The 16,161-nt window shown below is 38.9% G+C and overlaps 1 protein-coding gene across 1 annotated transcript; it reads right to left on the bottom strand.

Moving 5' to 3' along the window:
- Window positions 1-14,948: 14,948 nt before the first annotated feature.
- Window positions 14,949-15,548, bottom strand: LOC126176481 (uncharacterized). The gene is made up of 2 exons (XM_049923634.1): window positions 15,527-15,548; window positions 14,949-15,415 (listed from the first exon to the last, which is right to left on the bottom strand). Exons 1-2 carry the CDS (start codon window positions 15,546-15,548, stop codon window positions 14,949-14,951), a joined length of 489 nt encoding a protein of 162 aa, XP_049779591.1.
- Window positions 15,549-16,161: the final 613 nt, after the last annotated feature.

The raw sequence follows: 16,161 nt of genomic DNA, 5'->3' as shown, positions 1-16,161 counted from the left end.
AAATATCCACTAAATGAAGTTCTTCCTCATCAAACCAGTGTTGTGTTACAGATAATAATGATGTATTTTTTAATTCACTTTCTAATAGTACTTCAATATTATATACTTTCCTTGGTAATGACTGCATATTCTGATGAATTACAGACAAATAAGATCTTAATTTTGAACTTTGACACTTATTTGTAATTGTTTAGGCCCATGCATTGGCTTGATCTTATATCTGTGGATTTTTAACATGTGTCGCCACTGAAAATCCTTGGTGCGTGTACATGTCTAGTCTTGTACATGACTGGTGTTATTCTCTGAAATGTGATGTCATCTTCTGTTGCTGGATTAAATATGATGGCGTCCAGTTATGATCTTGAAGGTTTTGTTGGTCAGTTTCTTATTTCTTCTGAATGACTAGATCTTCCCTTACAGCAAGAGCTAGAAGGTATCTTAACAATGAATATTTCACCATTGGTGCGAAAGGCTCATGGTAATCTTTTACTTCTTTCTGACAGTATCCTTTAACTACCAAGATGGCCTGAATTTTTGTACTGAATTCTCAGTATGTTTAATATTGAATTCTCATCCTGTTCTTTGTGGCACTTTATTTTCAGGTATATCAACCCATTCACATGTGTCATTATCTAAAATGACTGTAATTCTTGTTCCATTACCTCTTCCTAACTTCGAGCATCAATACTTGCCAAAGCTTCATGGACTGTGATGGGTTCACTGTTGAAGGTTTCGGCAACACTCTGGGTATGTTTTTTGTTTTATTATACGCGTAGAACATCTTAAATTGTCTTCCTTTATTGAAAGTTCTACCTCAGTTTCACTCTCAAGTAGCATATCAGTTTGCACTTCATTCCTATCTCCCTCTGTTTCAGTTTTCTTCTGGTCTTCAGCTTTACCACACCGTATATTTGGTTGAATTACTGTATTGTTTTGACTGTTTTCCTTTGTTTTAGGTTCTTATTCAAAGGATTACAAAACCTGTATCCTTTTGAATCCTAAGAGCATCCAACAAAAATACACTTCTGTCATTTTGCATCGCATTTACCTCTTGATGATTTTGGAAAATGAACCATGGCTTCACACTTTTAAGTGCCTTAGGCCTGGTTTCTTCCCAGTCCATGTTTCACAAGGTGTCTTGTTTCTCACAGTTTTGGTAGATGCCTCTGCCCAAAAACACTTTAGTAGCTCAGCATCGCTTATCATGCTTGTTGCCTTCTCTGCAATGATTCTATTGGCATGTTCTGTAACTCCATTTTGAGAGTGACTTAGAGAATGGTAATCTGATACCGATACCTATTTCATTCAACTGTTTTTTAAACTGCCTGTTTACATATTCTGAGCCATTTTCTGATCTAATTTGATTTTCCTCCAAATTTGTCTTTGCAATAAATAGCAAATACATGACTCAGTGCAGCTTTACTGTATGATTAAATGATGATGGCGTCCTCTTGGGTAAAATATTCCGGAGGTAAAATAGTCCCCCATTCGGATCTCCGGGTGGGGACTACTCATGAGGATGTCGTTATCAGGAGAAAGAAAACTGGCGTTCTACGGATCGGAGCATGGAATGTCAGATCCACTAATCGGGCAGGTAGGTTAGAAAATTTAAAAAGGGAAATGGATAGGTTAAATTTAGATATAGTGGGAATTGGTGAAGTTCGGTGGCAGGAGGAACAAGACTTCTGGTCAGGTGACTAAAGGGTTATAAACACAAAGTCAAATAGGGGTAATGCAGGAGTAGGTTTAATAATGAATAGGAAAATAAGAATGCGGGTAAGCTACTACAAACGCGCTACGGTCGCAGGTTCGAATCCTGCCTCGGGCATGGATGTGTGTGATGTCCTTAGGTTAGTTAGGTTTAAGTAGTTCTAAGTTCTAGGGGACTGATGACCACAGCAGTTTAAGTCCCATAGTGCTTAGAGCCATTTGAACCATTTTACTACAAACAGCATAGTGAACGCATTATTGTGGCCAAGATAGATACGAAGCCCACACCTACTACAGTAGTACAAGTTTATATGCCAACTTGCTCTGCAGATGACAAAGAAATTGAAGAAATGTATGATGAAATAAAAGAAATTATTCAGATTGTGAAGGGAGACGAAAATTTAATAGTCATGGGTGAATGGAATTCAGCAGTAGGAAAAGGGAGAGAAAGAAACGTAGTAGGTGAATATGGATTGGGGGTAAGAAATGAAAGAGGAAGCCGCCTGGTAGAATTTTGCACAGAGCACAACTTAATCATAGCTAATACTTGGTTTAAGAATCATGAAAGAAGGTTGTATACATGGAAGACGCCTGGAGATACTGACAGGTTTCAGGTACATTATATAATGGTAAGACAGAGATTTAGGAACCAGGTTTTAAATTGTAAGACATTTCCAGGGGCAGATGTGGACTCTGACCACAATCTATTGGTTATGACCTGTAGATTAAAACTGAAGAAACTGCAAAAAGTTGGGAATTTAAGGAGATGGGACCTGGATAAACTGGAAGAACCAGAGGTTGTAGAGAGTTTCAGGGAGAGCATAAGGAAACAATTGACAGGAACGGGGGAAAGAAATACAGTAGAAGAAGAATGGGCAGCTTTGAGGGATGAAGTAGTGAAGGCAGCAGAGGATCAAGTAGGTAAAACGACGAGGGCTAGTAGAAATCCTTGGGTAACAGAAGAAATATTGAATTTAGTTGATGAAAGAAGAAAATATAAAAATGCAGTAAATGAAGCAGGCAAAAAGGAATACAAACATCTCAAAAATGAGATCGACAGGAAATGCAAAATGGTTAAGCAGGGATGGCTAGAGGACAAATGTAAGGATGTAGAGGCTTATCTCACTAGGGGTAAGACAGATACTGCCTACAGGAAAATTAAAGAGACCTTTGGAGATAAGAGAACCATTTGTATGAATATCAAGAGTTCAGAGGGAAACCCAGTTGAAAGCAAAGAAGGGAAAGCAGAAAGGTGGAAGGAGTATATAGAGCGTCTATACAAGGGCGATGTACTTGAGGACAATATCATGGAAATGGAAGAGGATGTAGATGAAGATGAAATGGGAGATACGATACTGTGTGAAGAGTTTGACAGAGCACTGAAAGACCTGAGTCGAAACAAGGCCCACGGAGTAGACAACATTCCATTGGAACTACTGACGGCCTTGGGAGAGCCAGTCCTGACAAAACTCTACCATCTGGTGAGCAAGACGTATGAAACAGGCGAAATACCCTCAGACTTCAAGAAGAATATAATAATTCCAATCCCAAAGAAAGCAGGTGTTGACAGATGTGAAAATTACCGAACTATCAGTTTAATAAGCCATAGCTGCAAAATACTAACACGAATTCTTTACAGACGAATGGAAAAACTAGTAGAAGCCGACCTCGGGGAAGATCAGTTTGGATTCCGTAGAAATACTGGAACACGTGAGGCAATACTGACCTTACGACTTATCTTAGAAGAAAGATTAAGGAAAGGCAAACCTACGTTTCTAGCATTTGTAGACTTAGAGAAAGCTTTTGACAATGTTGAATGGAATACTCTCTTTCAAATTCAAGGTGGCAGGGGTAAAATACAGGGAGCGAAAGACTATTTACAATTTGTATAGAAACCAGGCAGTTATGAGTCGAGGGACATGAAAGGGAAGCAGCGGTTGGGAAGGGAGTGAGACAAGGTTGTAGCCTCTCCCCGATGTTATTCAATCTGTATATTGAGCAAGCAGTAAAGGAAACAAAAGAAAAATTCGGAGTAGGTATTAAAATCCTTGGAGAAGAAATAAGAACTTTGAGGTTCGCCGATGACATTGTAATTCTGTCAGAGACAGCAAAGGACTTGGAAGAGCAGTTTAACGGAATGGATGGTGTCTTGAAGGGAGGATATAAGATGAACATCAACAAAAGCAAAACGAGGATAATGGAATGTAGTCGAATTAAGTCAGGTGATGTTGAGGGTATTAGATTAGGAAATGAGACACTTAAAGTAGTAAAGGAGTTTTGCTATTTGGGGAGCAAAATAACTGATGATGGTCGAAGTAGAGAGGATATAAAATGTAGACTGGCAATGGCAAGGAAAGCGTTTCTGAAGAAGAGAAATATGTTAACATCGAGTATAGATTTAAGTGTCAGGAAGTAATTTCTGAAAGTAATTGTATTGAGTGTAGCCATGTATGGAAGTGAAACATGGACAGTAAATAGTTTGGACAAGAAGAGAATAGAAGCTTTCGAAATGTGGTGCTACAGAAGAATGCTGAAGATTAGATCGGTAGATCACATAACTAATGAGGAAGTATTGAATAGGATTGGGGAGAAGAGAAGTTTGTGGCACAACTTGACCAGAAGAAGGGATCGGTTGGTAGGACATGTTCTGAGGCATCAAGGGATCACCAATTTAGTATTGGAGGGCTGCGTGGAGGTTAAAAATCGCAGGGGGAGACCAAGAGATGAATACACTAAGCAGATTCAGAAGGATGTAGGTTGCAGTAGGTACTGGGAGATGAAGAAGCACAGGATAGAGTAGCATGGAGAGCTGCATCAAACCAGTCTCAGGACTGAAGACCACAACAACAACAACATGACTCACTTCATCTTTGGAACTTACAAAGTAAACATGAGTGTATTTAGAAAATTCATTTATGAATGTCAGAAAATAGTAGCTACCCCCTAAGGATTTATCCTCCATATGTCCACAGATATTTGTATGAATGAGTTGTAAGACTTTCGTAGATCTACTTTTACTTGACTTCAATGGTAGTCTGGCCATACTTCGTCTATAGAAGTGTCCAAGTCTCCTATGCCACAAGAAATCTTTTTCAGCATAAACAGAGTGATTTCTAGTGTCATAAATATCTTGAACTATATTTAATTTGTAAATAACTTTTATGTTAGTTGCAATAGCTACAATATCACCCCAGTGGCCAACTACTTTGGCCTCCTCTATATCAAAGATAAATTTATTACACTTCTTTATTATTTCACTTACCAACAGCAAATTAGTTGCAATATTCTTCACATGATATACATCATGAGCAGTAACAATTTGTTTTTCCCATTCACTTGCAAATTAAGATCAGCTTTTCCTGCGAGTTCACACTTGAACATAGATCCATCAACTGTAAAAATTCCAATGTGAGTCCTTGAATGTACATCATACAAATCTGATGAAGTTTTAATAATATGCACAGATCCTCATGAATCTAGATACCATTCTCCATGATCGTTACTCAATTCACTAAAAGAATAAAAAGCACAAAATGCCTTACCCTTAAGGGTAGTTTTCCTCTCAGGACTCTTAGAATTAACATGATTCTTTTCATTAATACTCGCCCTTTCGTTACACTGTGATGAAAAATGTACAATTTTCTGGCATCTCAAACACTTTATTGTATTTAGAATATGAAGCAGACGCTGTTTTTATCTTTGGATCATAAGAAGCTGGTTCATTTTTCTCGTCCTGTATAATTTTTATCTTTGCACTATCCACTGTAATGGGTATTCCCGAACTTTCCAAACCCATAATCATAGCTGAAAACCCACCTAACATTAAGTGAAAATCCATCCTTCTGTAATGTCAAAACCAATACTTCTCAGTCGATTTGAGATTGAAATTATTTTATTCACGTCTTCATCCACGTTTTTGTACTTGATCAATCTTGTAGTTATCAGCTCACGAAGTAATCCTACTTTTCTAGTTAAACCACCATCTTAAAATACGTTTCTCATTTTGGCCCATACATCCTTTGCTGACGTAATCTTTTCTATGTGAAAATAATTTAATTGAGCAATCAAAATTTCTTTCGCCTTCCGATCCTTTGTAGAAAAAGTTGATTTCCTAGGTTTCAATATATCATTTACAACTTCCCACAGGTCATTCAACTGCAAACAGGCATCAATGGCAAATTTCCAAGTTGTATAACTCTTGCATCCTACAAGCTGCTCTATTTGCGATATCTATGTTGTACTTGTATTAACAGTCACTTTTATTACTGTACACATAATGGAAATTTATGCGGTTTTCTTCACACTCTTGAGAAGAAACTTCTCACCATGAAATTTATTATTTCACTTTAATTCAGTGCTGCGCCCATAACCTATTGAATTCTTTGCTCAGCACAGCGAAATGACTTGGAAAATTTGTTTAGGGATAAGATAAATTTTATTAACACATGAACAAATTTTTCATGCACGCTACACACATGATCTCGTTGTCAATCAATAGAGGCCAGATTATATGCATCATAAGAACCTTGAAATACGCACGAAAACAGCTTGAAAATTGTCGAACTATGCAAGATCAAATAATAAAAAACATGGTAATCACTGCGTGCATTATATCTCAAACTCGAACCTGTGCATATCAGTTAAGAGGAACAGCGCTGGACACGCGAAAATTCGGTACATTTAGAATGCTGATATCATTTTCTGAATACTTTCTGGATGAAGTTAGGAAGGGGGGCTTTCTGGGATTATTTTAATGATTTGCAAAATGGGGATGCATATCCTTTTTAAGAATTGTTCCTTCTATTATTGTGGTAACAAGTGGATGGGATGCGAGTGAGTCGCAGCGAAACAGTCGATATGTACAGGACCAACCTCGAGATACATCACATGCAGATGGGCACACTCAAAAATTCCGTAGTATTTTATTTAAAAAAACAACATAAAATAATGCATCTTTTTGAACAGCGTTCGTTTTTAATCAACACTATTGGAAAAGCATCATTTACAATTTATTTTACATTTTTCTACTATTGTAAACACAATTGACCAAGTATTGTTCCAATTGTTCGGTAGTAAGAGCATGTCTTCGATGACTCAAAACATTTTTATAAGCAAAAAAGGATCGGTCTACTTCAACTGAGGTAACTGGGCAGTATTTGAATTTGGGTGCTATGGTGGCATTTATTGTTTCTAGTAAATGTTCATCCAACCCATTAATAAAACTATGGATTTGGTACAAGGATTGAAAGCTTGGGCTATTGTATAAAACGTTATTACGCTTTAAGTTTTCTTGGGAATACCTTCGGCAATTTTATTCATTAACTGAATAGATTCATTCAGCGCAAAACTTTGAGTTTCAAGCTCCTTAATACTTGCAGGTATATGGGAAAAATTAGCGCTAATCGCAGCAATGTCTCTTTTAATACCGGAATAATTAAAACTTTCCGTGCACTGGCATACTGCCAAGGTCTCTGCAATATCGAAGTTGTTTACTAACCCTCTAATGGCCTCAAAATGTTCATTGTAAAACAACGCAGCTTTGACCCACGTACCCCAACGAGTTACCACTGGTTCAGGAGTTAAGGGCACATTTGGTAGTTTTTCTTTGTAGGTCTTGATGCGAGCAGTAGCCTTAGGAAACACTTTCTCTGTGGATGAAATCAGTTTATTCACTTTCACAAACGTATGACGTACTTATTCAGCTAGGTGATGCACTACATGAACAAAGCACATCACATGACATGGGATAAAATACTCGGAGGGCTTTTCCTGCTTTGATCATACAGGGAGCAGCATCTGAAATAAACGCAAACACCCTTTTATCTGCAGAAGATTCTGGAAAAATCTTACTAATGCCCCCATTCATAAATCGATTTACTTTTTCAACTTCTTTGAAGGCCGCTAAATAGGAAGAAGAAGGCTCTTCTTTTAAAGCACCAACAATTAAATTTACAATGTAACATCCATAAGTGTCTATAGTTCCGTCTACTGAAATCCAGATAACGCTGTCCTTGAGTACACTATGTATTTCTTCCAGAACATTTACGTAAATTGTTTGTATGTAAGTTTTACGCATTGTTGATTCATCTGATATCTTTTGAGTTAAGCAATATTTACTCAGAAAGCCATTGAGGAGAAGAGTCTGTAAGTTTGTGAAGAGGAATATTGCTTGCAATGAATGCTTCACATAGATCCAAGTTAAACCAACTTTTTTGGTTACCTTTGGACAAGTCCCCACTACTGCAACTTGCTGTTGTCAGAAGTCGTTGTCATGGTCCTTTCTTCTGCATTCCTGTGATATGAAAACTTGTCTTGACATGTTGGTCTATTTGAAAATTTTTTTGTACAAAACGTTTTTCTCGCAAACTCGACAATGTAAAACAATTCCGCCATATGTAAATGTTCCAGGATGGTCAGCTATCCAGGAAACGACGTTTCTTTTTTTTGGGCGTCAAGGTGCGCACCACATTACACACTAAACAGTGTAAACACGTTCAGCTGTGTACAAGTTAATAGGAAGCTGATCTGAAAAAATGGATGTGCGACTACAAGCTTGTGTAATTTAATTTAAAAGTTGCCGACTTGTACGGTATGACAACAGAGGAGATTAACTGGGGGGCGTGGGCACAGAATTCACTCTGTCTGCCTGTTTCTTTTCCTCTTCTGTAATGATTTCGCTAGGCAGTGGCTCTCGGTTAGTGATTGCACACAGTTCCAAGTCACAGTCAATCTGTGAGACATTAAAACTAGATTGAGCTGGAGACCGCCCATCTAAATTTTTAAAATATTGTAAACATAGATCGAAAATATGCATAATCACTAGTTTTTAGTTAAAACATGCAATAACCAGTGAAAAGAAACCAAATATGTAAATGCATATGCAACATGCAAATATCGGGTGATCAAAAAGTCAGTATAAATTTGAAAACTGAATAAATCATGGAATAATGTAGATAGAGGTACAAATTGACACACATGCTTGGAATGACATGGGGTTTTATTAGAACCAAAAAAAAAAAAAGAAAATACAGAAGTTCAAAAAATTTCTGACAGATGGCGTTTCATCTGATCAGAATATCAATAATTAGCATAACAAAGTAAGACAAAGCAAAGATGATGTTCTTTACAGGAAATTCTCAATATGTCCACCATCATTCCTCAACAATAGCTGTAGTCGAGGAATAATGTTGTGAAGAGCACTGTAAAGCATGTCCGGAGTTATGGTGAGGCATTGGCGTCGGATGTTGTCTTTCAGCATCCCTAGAGATGTCACTCGATCACGATACACTTGCGACTTCAGGTAACCCCAAAGCTAATAGTCGCACGGACTGAGGTCTGGGGAATTGGAAAGAAAAGCATGACGAAAGTGGCGGCTGAGCACACGATCATCACCAAATGATGCACGCAAGAGATCTTTCACGTATCTAGCAATATGGGGTGGAGCGCCATCCTGCATGAACATTGTACATTCCAGCAGGTGTTTATCAGCCAGGCTAGGGATGATGCGATTTTGTAACATATCGGCGTACCTCTCCTCGAAGATAAAGGCCCGATAACGGTAGATGTGGTAAATTCAAACCATACCGTGACTTTCTGGTCGTGCAATGGAGTTTCCACGACAGTTCTAGGATTTTTGGTAGCCCAAATTCTGCAGTTGTGCGCGTTGACAGACCCTCGGAGCGTGAAATGAGCTTCGACGGTCCACAACACGTTACTCAACTAATCGTCATCTTCCGCCATCTTGTGAAACGCCCACACCGCAAATGCCCTCCGCTTCACTAAATCGCCAGATAATAGTTCATGATGCCAATGGATTTTGTCGGATAGCATCGGAGGGCATGCCTCAGTGCCAACCAAACAGTAGTGTATGGAATGCTGGTGCGACATGCGACTGCACGAGTGCTGACTTCCCCGTGCATTGACGAACCCGCTACAGTCTCCATTTCTTCCTGAACTGTTTCAGCAGCATTACACCTTGCGCTCGGTAGGCCACTATGGGGTCTATTGTCTAAGCAACCCGTGGCTTCGAACTTTGAAATCATTCTCGCCACAGCTGCATTTGTCAACAGATTTTTACCCTTTCAAATGCCCTTCCTATGGCGATAGGATCGTAACGCTGAACTAGCACATTCCCCATTCCAATAATACAGCTTCACTAAAAGCGCCTTTTCAGATAACGTCAACATGGTGTGAGTGCTGGTGCATCTGATTCTCTCTCTCATTACAGCTCCTTTTACACACGATTGTCATGCGCAATCACTGACGTTTTGCTGTCCAGCACCATCTGTCGGAAATTTTGTGAACTTAGTTTTTTTTGGTTCTAATAGAACCCCATGTCATTCCAAGCATGTGTGTCAATCTACATTACTCTGTGGTTTATTAAGTTTTCAAATTTATACTGACTTTTTGATCACCCGGTACATATAATCTGGTTTTTACCAATCAACAAGCATAGAATGTCATTTCACAGAGGTCTAATGCACTTAGCACAACATGTCCTATACACCACTATAAACACTGGGAAAATACTTTGCTCACATTTCTCCAACATAATTTCACACACGAGCAAGTTGCTCGAGCGAGAGAAATCTGCATTTTATAGTTTAGAAAGTCGAAGCATCAGTTTTTTTCATGTGTTAGGTTAAATTGCACGCAGAATTACTAAAAAGAACCAATGTTACAAGATGCAATCTGTTTGTTTAAGGATAAGTCAAGTAGCTCGTGTAGTGCAAATTTTTGTACTGTAGTCACTTTTCCCTCAATACCTTTTGCTTCAACGTTTAAAGGTTTTCTTTACACCTTGCATTGGGCTTTTAATAGTTTATGTGGCGTATCTGTGCTGGGGTTAGCTGGCAACTAATGCTCGCAAAACTGTTTCACACAGAATCCAGAGAACATGCAGGGTAGCACAGTGATTAGCACATTGCACTCACATTCGGAAGAACGACAGTTCAAACCCGCGCCTGGCCATCCTAATTTAGGTTTCCCATGATTTGCCTAAATCGTTTAAGGCAAATGCTTGGATAGTTCCTTTGAAAGCAAATGGCTGTTTTCCTTGTCCATCTTTCCCTAATCCGAGCTTGTGCTCCGTCTCAAATGATCCTGTTGTTGACAGGGATGTTAAACACTTATCTTCTTGTCCTCCACATTCCAGAGAGCTACTTAACAATAAATAAGCCTGCCACAAAAACACATTTAAACAACAACTTGCAATGTGTGAAGGTATCAGTCCATTTCTTCACGGAATGCTACATGACAACATTAAAACAAATTACCCCCAGTAATCAATCTGGTTTTTACATGCAATACTTTTTTCACTTCAAGTTGCAGCCATATTGCAATCCATCTCAGTGGTTCAATTAATCTTTCATAATTTCTTATAAATATTAAGGAAACAAATAACGAAACGAAACAATTTATAAAAAAAATAGTGAACAACTGATATCAACAACGAAAATCACTACAAAATGAAACATGGAGATATGTGCATGGTGATGTATCATGAAGAAACGAGTCAAAGGTCACATGACCAACAACCCAGCGCTGTGACGTGACGTGATGGGATGGACAGATGGCCATTGTTGACACCACCATTTGAGGTAGATTGCAGACTGTCTTGACGGGATGGCCAGTGTGAATTGGCTCATATGCTGCAAAAATGGCAAATAACATTGTGCCCCCCCCCCTCTACAACTCTATGGGTTTATTAAAACAAAATAAAACTAGGGAAAGTTCAGGTTGAACTAAGTAAAAGGTAGATTCCTATCCACCGTGAAAATGACATGTTAAGACGCAATCAGGCACAAGTAGAAGTGCCTTACACATTAGCTTCCAGCTGCAGTCTTCTTGGGAAAAAGGAACACACACACACTTTCATACACATAGCACAGCATATCACATGACTGCCATCATGTGTGTGTGTGTGTGTGTGTGTGTGTGTGTGTGTGTGTGTGTGTGTGCGTGTGTGTGTGTGGGGGGGGGGGGAGGGGGGTTTCCTGACGAAGGATGTGGCCAAAAGCTAATTTGTAACTGTGTGTCTCCAACTAAATGTGTTATGAATTTATTGATGTAGAGTTTTGTGACTGCACGTAATTAGCTACTCATCAAATCAGATGCAACAAAATAACGCATTATTTACAATTTCAGCAATTACTATGTAAGATATAAGCCATTGCTTCTATCGCAGCTATTGGAAAGTGCAATTTTACCAATGCCTGTTCAGCTTTTTGCCATGCCGGTTCACTGTGTGACGATCTTCAGTGTGTGAAGGAGCCTCATAGGAACATCCACCAAGCTGCTGTCACTTCAATGAAATATCAGTAGCCTTGCACTAGTCGTCTGATCAGTATTTGTTTAAAGCACAACGCCATGGTGAAGTCAATAAAATGAAATTGAAATTAGTGAAACAAATGGATAAGAAATGTAAAATTACAAGGATACAGATGAGCAGGGCAGTACTGTCTATACTGCCTAGAGACACATTAAAATGTAGAGAAGACTGTTCCTGGCTATTGGAACTGTTAGTTCCTTCTTCACAGTGGAAAGAGGGAAAGGTTTCGGAAGGATGGGAAGGAGGGGAAGGTTAGTTAGACCATAGATTGAGAGGGATCTACCTCCTGTGAGGATGGAGGAGGGGGGGCAGATATGAAGGAGGTGTGTCAGAGAAGAGGAGGAGTTCAAGGAACGTACATTGCTAAACACTATGCCACCTTCAGTCTTGAGATGATACGGCAGAGTGGGAAGTGAAGATGAGGTCCACCGATGTTGGAAGGTGATAATTTCATTGTGAATTGGAGAAGCCAATGAATAAAGATTGTATTGACTGAGTGATCTGTATTACTGCCTGAGGTCTAGGTTAGGTTGGAAGATGATAACTTAGTTGTGAGTTGGTGAACCCAATTTGTGTGATATTATGACATGAATTTGACAATATTCCTTTCCCTCTTGCTATGGAACACATCTGTCCACTGCTTTCCCATAAGCTGCATCGAACCAGACCCCAGCCCACTCCCTTTCATTACTATCCGCCACCATGGCTAGCACTGACAACATTGCTGCATGAAACATGTAAGTAAGGTCTTGACCCTGATCTTGCATTTTACCCCTTTGTATGGTGCAATACAGATATAAAGGTAGGTACATGCCAAAGATATTTCAGCATACTATAGCTGCATAATCCATACAGTAGACAGTTATCAAAAGGTTCTGAACAACAGGCATCTGAACAAAAAATGTAGAGGAACATTTTTTAAAAAAAGGTTAACAGCAGATTATCTGAGAACAATGAGCACAAACTTCTGCCTACCAAAGGCTTTAACCAGTGACTCAGTCTAGAATGCTCTGTTGTTTCCCCACATTGCGCCATTAATGACCTGTGGGTGATTCAGAAGACTGCTGAGGAATAGGATCTCAATGTGTCAATGTGGAGGTAAGTCCCTTGTGTGTTTCAGCTCCCTTGGTACCTTAAACACAATTCCACAAATGCAAACAACTGACAGAAAGTGGGAGTAAGCTGACAGGAAAATATTATTTCTCAGTTTAATGTTCTCTTATGGGCTGTTTTACCATGAGTAACATGAAATTTCATTAAACAAAGTTCACTCCAAATACATTGTAAGGTAACTAATATAATCAATGTATCATTTAATACAGGAATGTTCCCTAAAACAGTCAACCATAAAAAAACAATCAACGCTAAAAACACTTCACAAATGGATGATACATAAGATATACAATAAAACACACCCATCCCACTAATATGTAGCTTTTCTATAATAGTCTAGAGTCATACCTGAAATGTTATCTAACTTTTCAAATAAAAATAAAATTCTAGTTAACACCCTAAATGAGGGGAAAAATAACCATCTTCGACCTCTTGAAGCTTGTATTGAACATCGTAGACCCACATGTATTATACTGTGGACTGTTTCTGGACCCATCTAAAGCATTTCATCTGATACAGCATAATCTGCAGCTAAGGAAATGATAAAACTAGGATATCCATGAAGTTGCCTATAATTGTTTTAAGTTGTATTTGTCTGGCAGCCAACAGACAGGAGTAATATGTCATAAAAATAAAAAAAATCTTTTCAGAATGCAGGGCTGTCAAGATATCAAGCAATGGTAAATCTGGGACAGAACAATAACAGTGTGAAAACCGCCCAGAATCCCTAACTGCTGCTTCAGGTTCACTGATGACGTGTTTACAATCTCGACAAGGATGAGGACACCTTATCCACATTCCTCCAAAACCTCAATAGTTTCTCCCCCATACAGTTCATCTGCTTGCCCTCATCCCAACAAGTCATTACCCTCAATATTGACCTCCACCTCCATCCAAACCTACCAACCACCAACAACACCAGCACTTCAACAGCTGTAACCAATTCCACATCTTCTATACAGCTTGGTCAAGCATCTGTAGAGAAGGTGCATCTGTAGAGAGGAGCAGGGGTCTTACTGAGGCCTTCACAGGCCAAAATTACGCTCCCTACATTGTCCAGAAAGAGATCACCTGTGTCTTTTCCCAGTCACTTACCATTTCTCACTGTCCTGTCACTAAGGAGCAGCCACGCATGACTCTGTACCATACAGAACTGCAGAAGCTAAACTACATTCTCTGCCAGCGTTTTGACTCTATTGTGTATTAAAATGATTAATATCCCCCTCCCCTCACACTGTGATATTCTGCTGCTAACCAAAGAATATTCGCTGTTTTTCGCATAGTATATTTATTAAATTTCGTGTGTGTTTTTCTGCTTAAGAGGTTTAATCTCGCGTTTTTGTAAGTGTAAATTCGTTCTGTCTGTAGCAAAGTAGTTTTTTAAGCAACTGCTGGCTCATTTATTAAGCCAGCCAGTCAGGCTTCAGCTCTCAGCTAATATACATCTACAGAGCGACAAGTTAAGTGTTTACCTTTTTCTGTGCTTTTCTCGTAGTATATTTATTAAATTTCATGCGTGTTTTCCTATTTAAGAGGTTTATTCTCATATTTTTGTAAGCGTAAATTAATTCAGTCTGTAGCACAGTACAGTAAAACTTCGTTCATATGTTTTTCAATGGACTACAGAGAAAAAACGTATAAGAGTGAAAAACGTATACGTGAAATATAGCACCATACTATGAAATTAATTGGTAAACACAAATGAAAAATCTAGTAAATAAAAAGTAACATTCTACGTTGTACCATACTTAACAAAGATATAAAAACAAGGTAAACCTCTACACAGAAGGAAACGTCATTTCGTAAAAGTGTCCATAATTTTTGCTTGTTTTTTCTTTGATGCAGCAGTAGCATACACTGTGCCGTCAAAATGGGATAACTCTGTCATTAGTTCGTCAGAAACATTGTGGTGCGTCACAAATTGTTTAATTATTTCTAACGCATTTGATGCATTGTTAAACGTCATGGAGGAATGCTGAGGCTTTTCTGTGTCATCCTCATCATCAGTTTCTTCCTCGTCCAGGTCCCGCAGTGCACATTGAACTATCTCAGTGATAGTCATGGGTTCTGTAGTGATGAGGTTTTCATTATCGTTCACGTAATCCTCAAATGATGCCTGCTCTTCAAGTCGATTCCATTCTTCATCATTAGGTGAAGTATCGTCAGTATGATCATTTCCACCATGATCATGGACTTCATTTCCAAATCCGGCTTTTCGGAAACAGTTCCGAATGGTATCATCTGAAACTCTGTACCATGAAGCTACAGTGTAGAGCAATGTCTATCAGAAGAAACAAATTCACTAATAATTTCTCGAAGTGTTCTTTGGCTCCGGTAGCACAACATGAAATAAATGGCAAGTAAAAATCTTACCTGTAAAATGTTTATTTTTCATTTTTCCTTTTCTTCGATGTTTATACACATGATGGCGTGCTGCACAAGCATTTTGCAATAATGCAACTTGAAATTATGTATTACTCCAAGGTCAAGTGGCTGGAGCTCACTCATGCAGTTCGCTGGAAAGAATTCCATGGTCACATTTCTCAAATAGGAAGTAAGGGGAGGATGTGCTGCACACCTTCTATGAACAATAAAATCTTCCGACTTGCTGCACCCAGTTTCGCATCGACACTTCGAAGCCAGCTTTCGAAAAGTTTTGTCGTAATCTACAATTTCTTGTTACTAGCGCATTTTGTGGGAAGCGTGTCAATGTTCTTAAAATAACAGGGCTTGGAAATTTCCCGATCGTAAGTGTGGGGGGAGCTTCGCGCTCCCATCACTGTTAACACATGACAGAACTGTTACATGTTGTTTACTTTGTTTTCCTCCGTGGCAGTTCTCGCCTTTGAATGCCATTGTGCCGTCAGGCATCACTTTGTAAAACAAGCCCGTCTTATCCGCATTGAAAATCTTTTTAGCAGCATATTGGGATGCCAGTTCTTCCAAACAGGTTTCCTTCCAATCTCGCTTTGTCTCGGGATCGACACTTTTGCTTTCGCTGATGCTAT

Source organism: Schistocerca cancellata, chromosome 3 (genome assembly GCF_023864275.1).
Source record: "Schistocerca cancellata isolate TAMUIC-IGC-003103 chromosome 3, iqSchCanc2.1, whole genome shotgun sequence".
Classification (NCBI taxonomy): Eukaryota; Metazoa; Arthropoda; class Insecta; order Orthoptera; family Acrididae; genus Schistocerca; species Schistocerca cancellata.
This window is presented reverse-complemented; position numbering and strand designations above follow the sequence as displayed.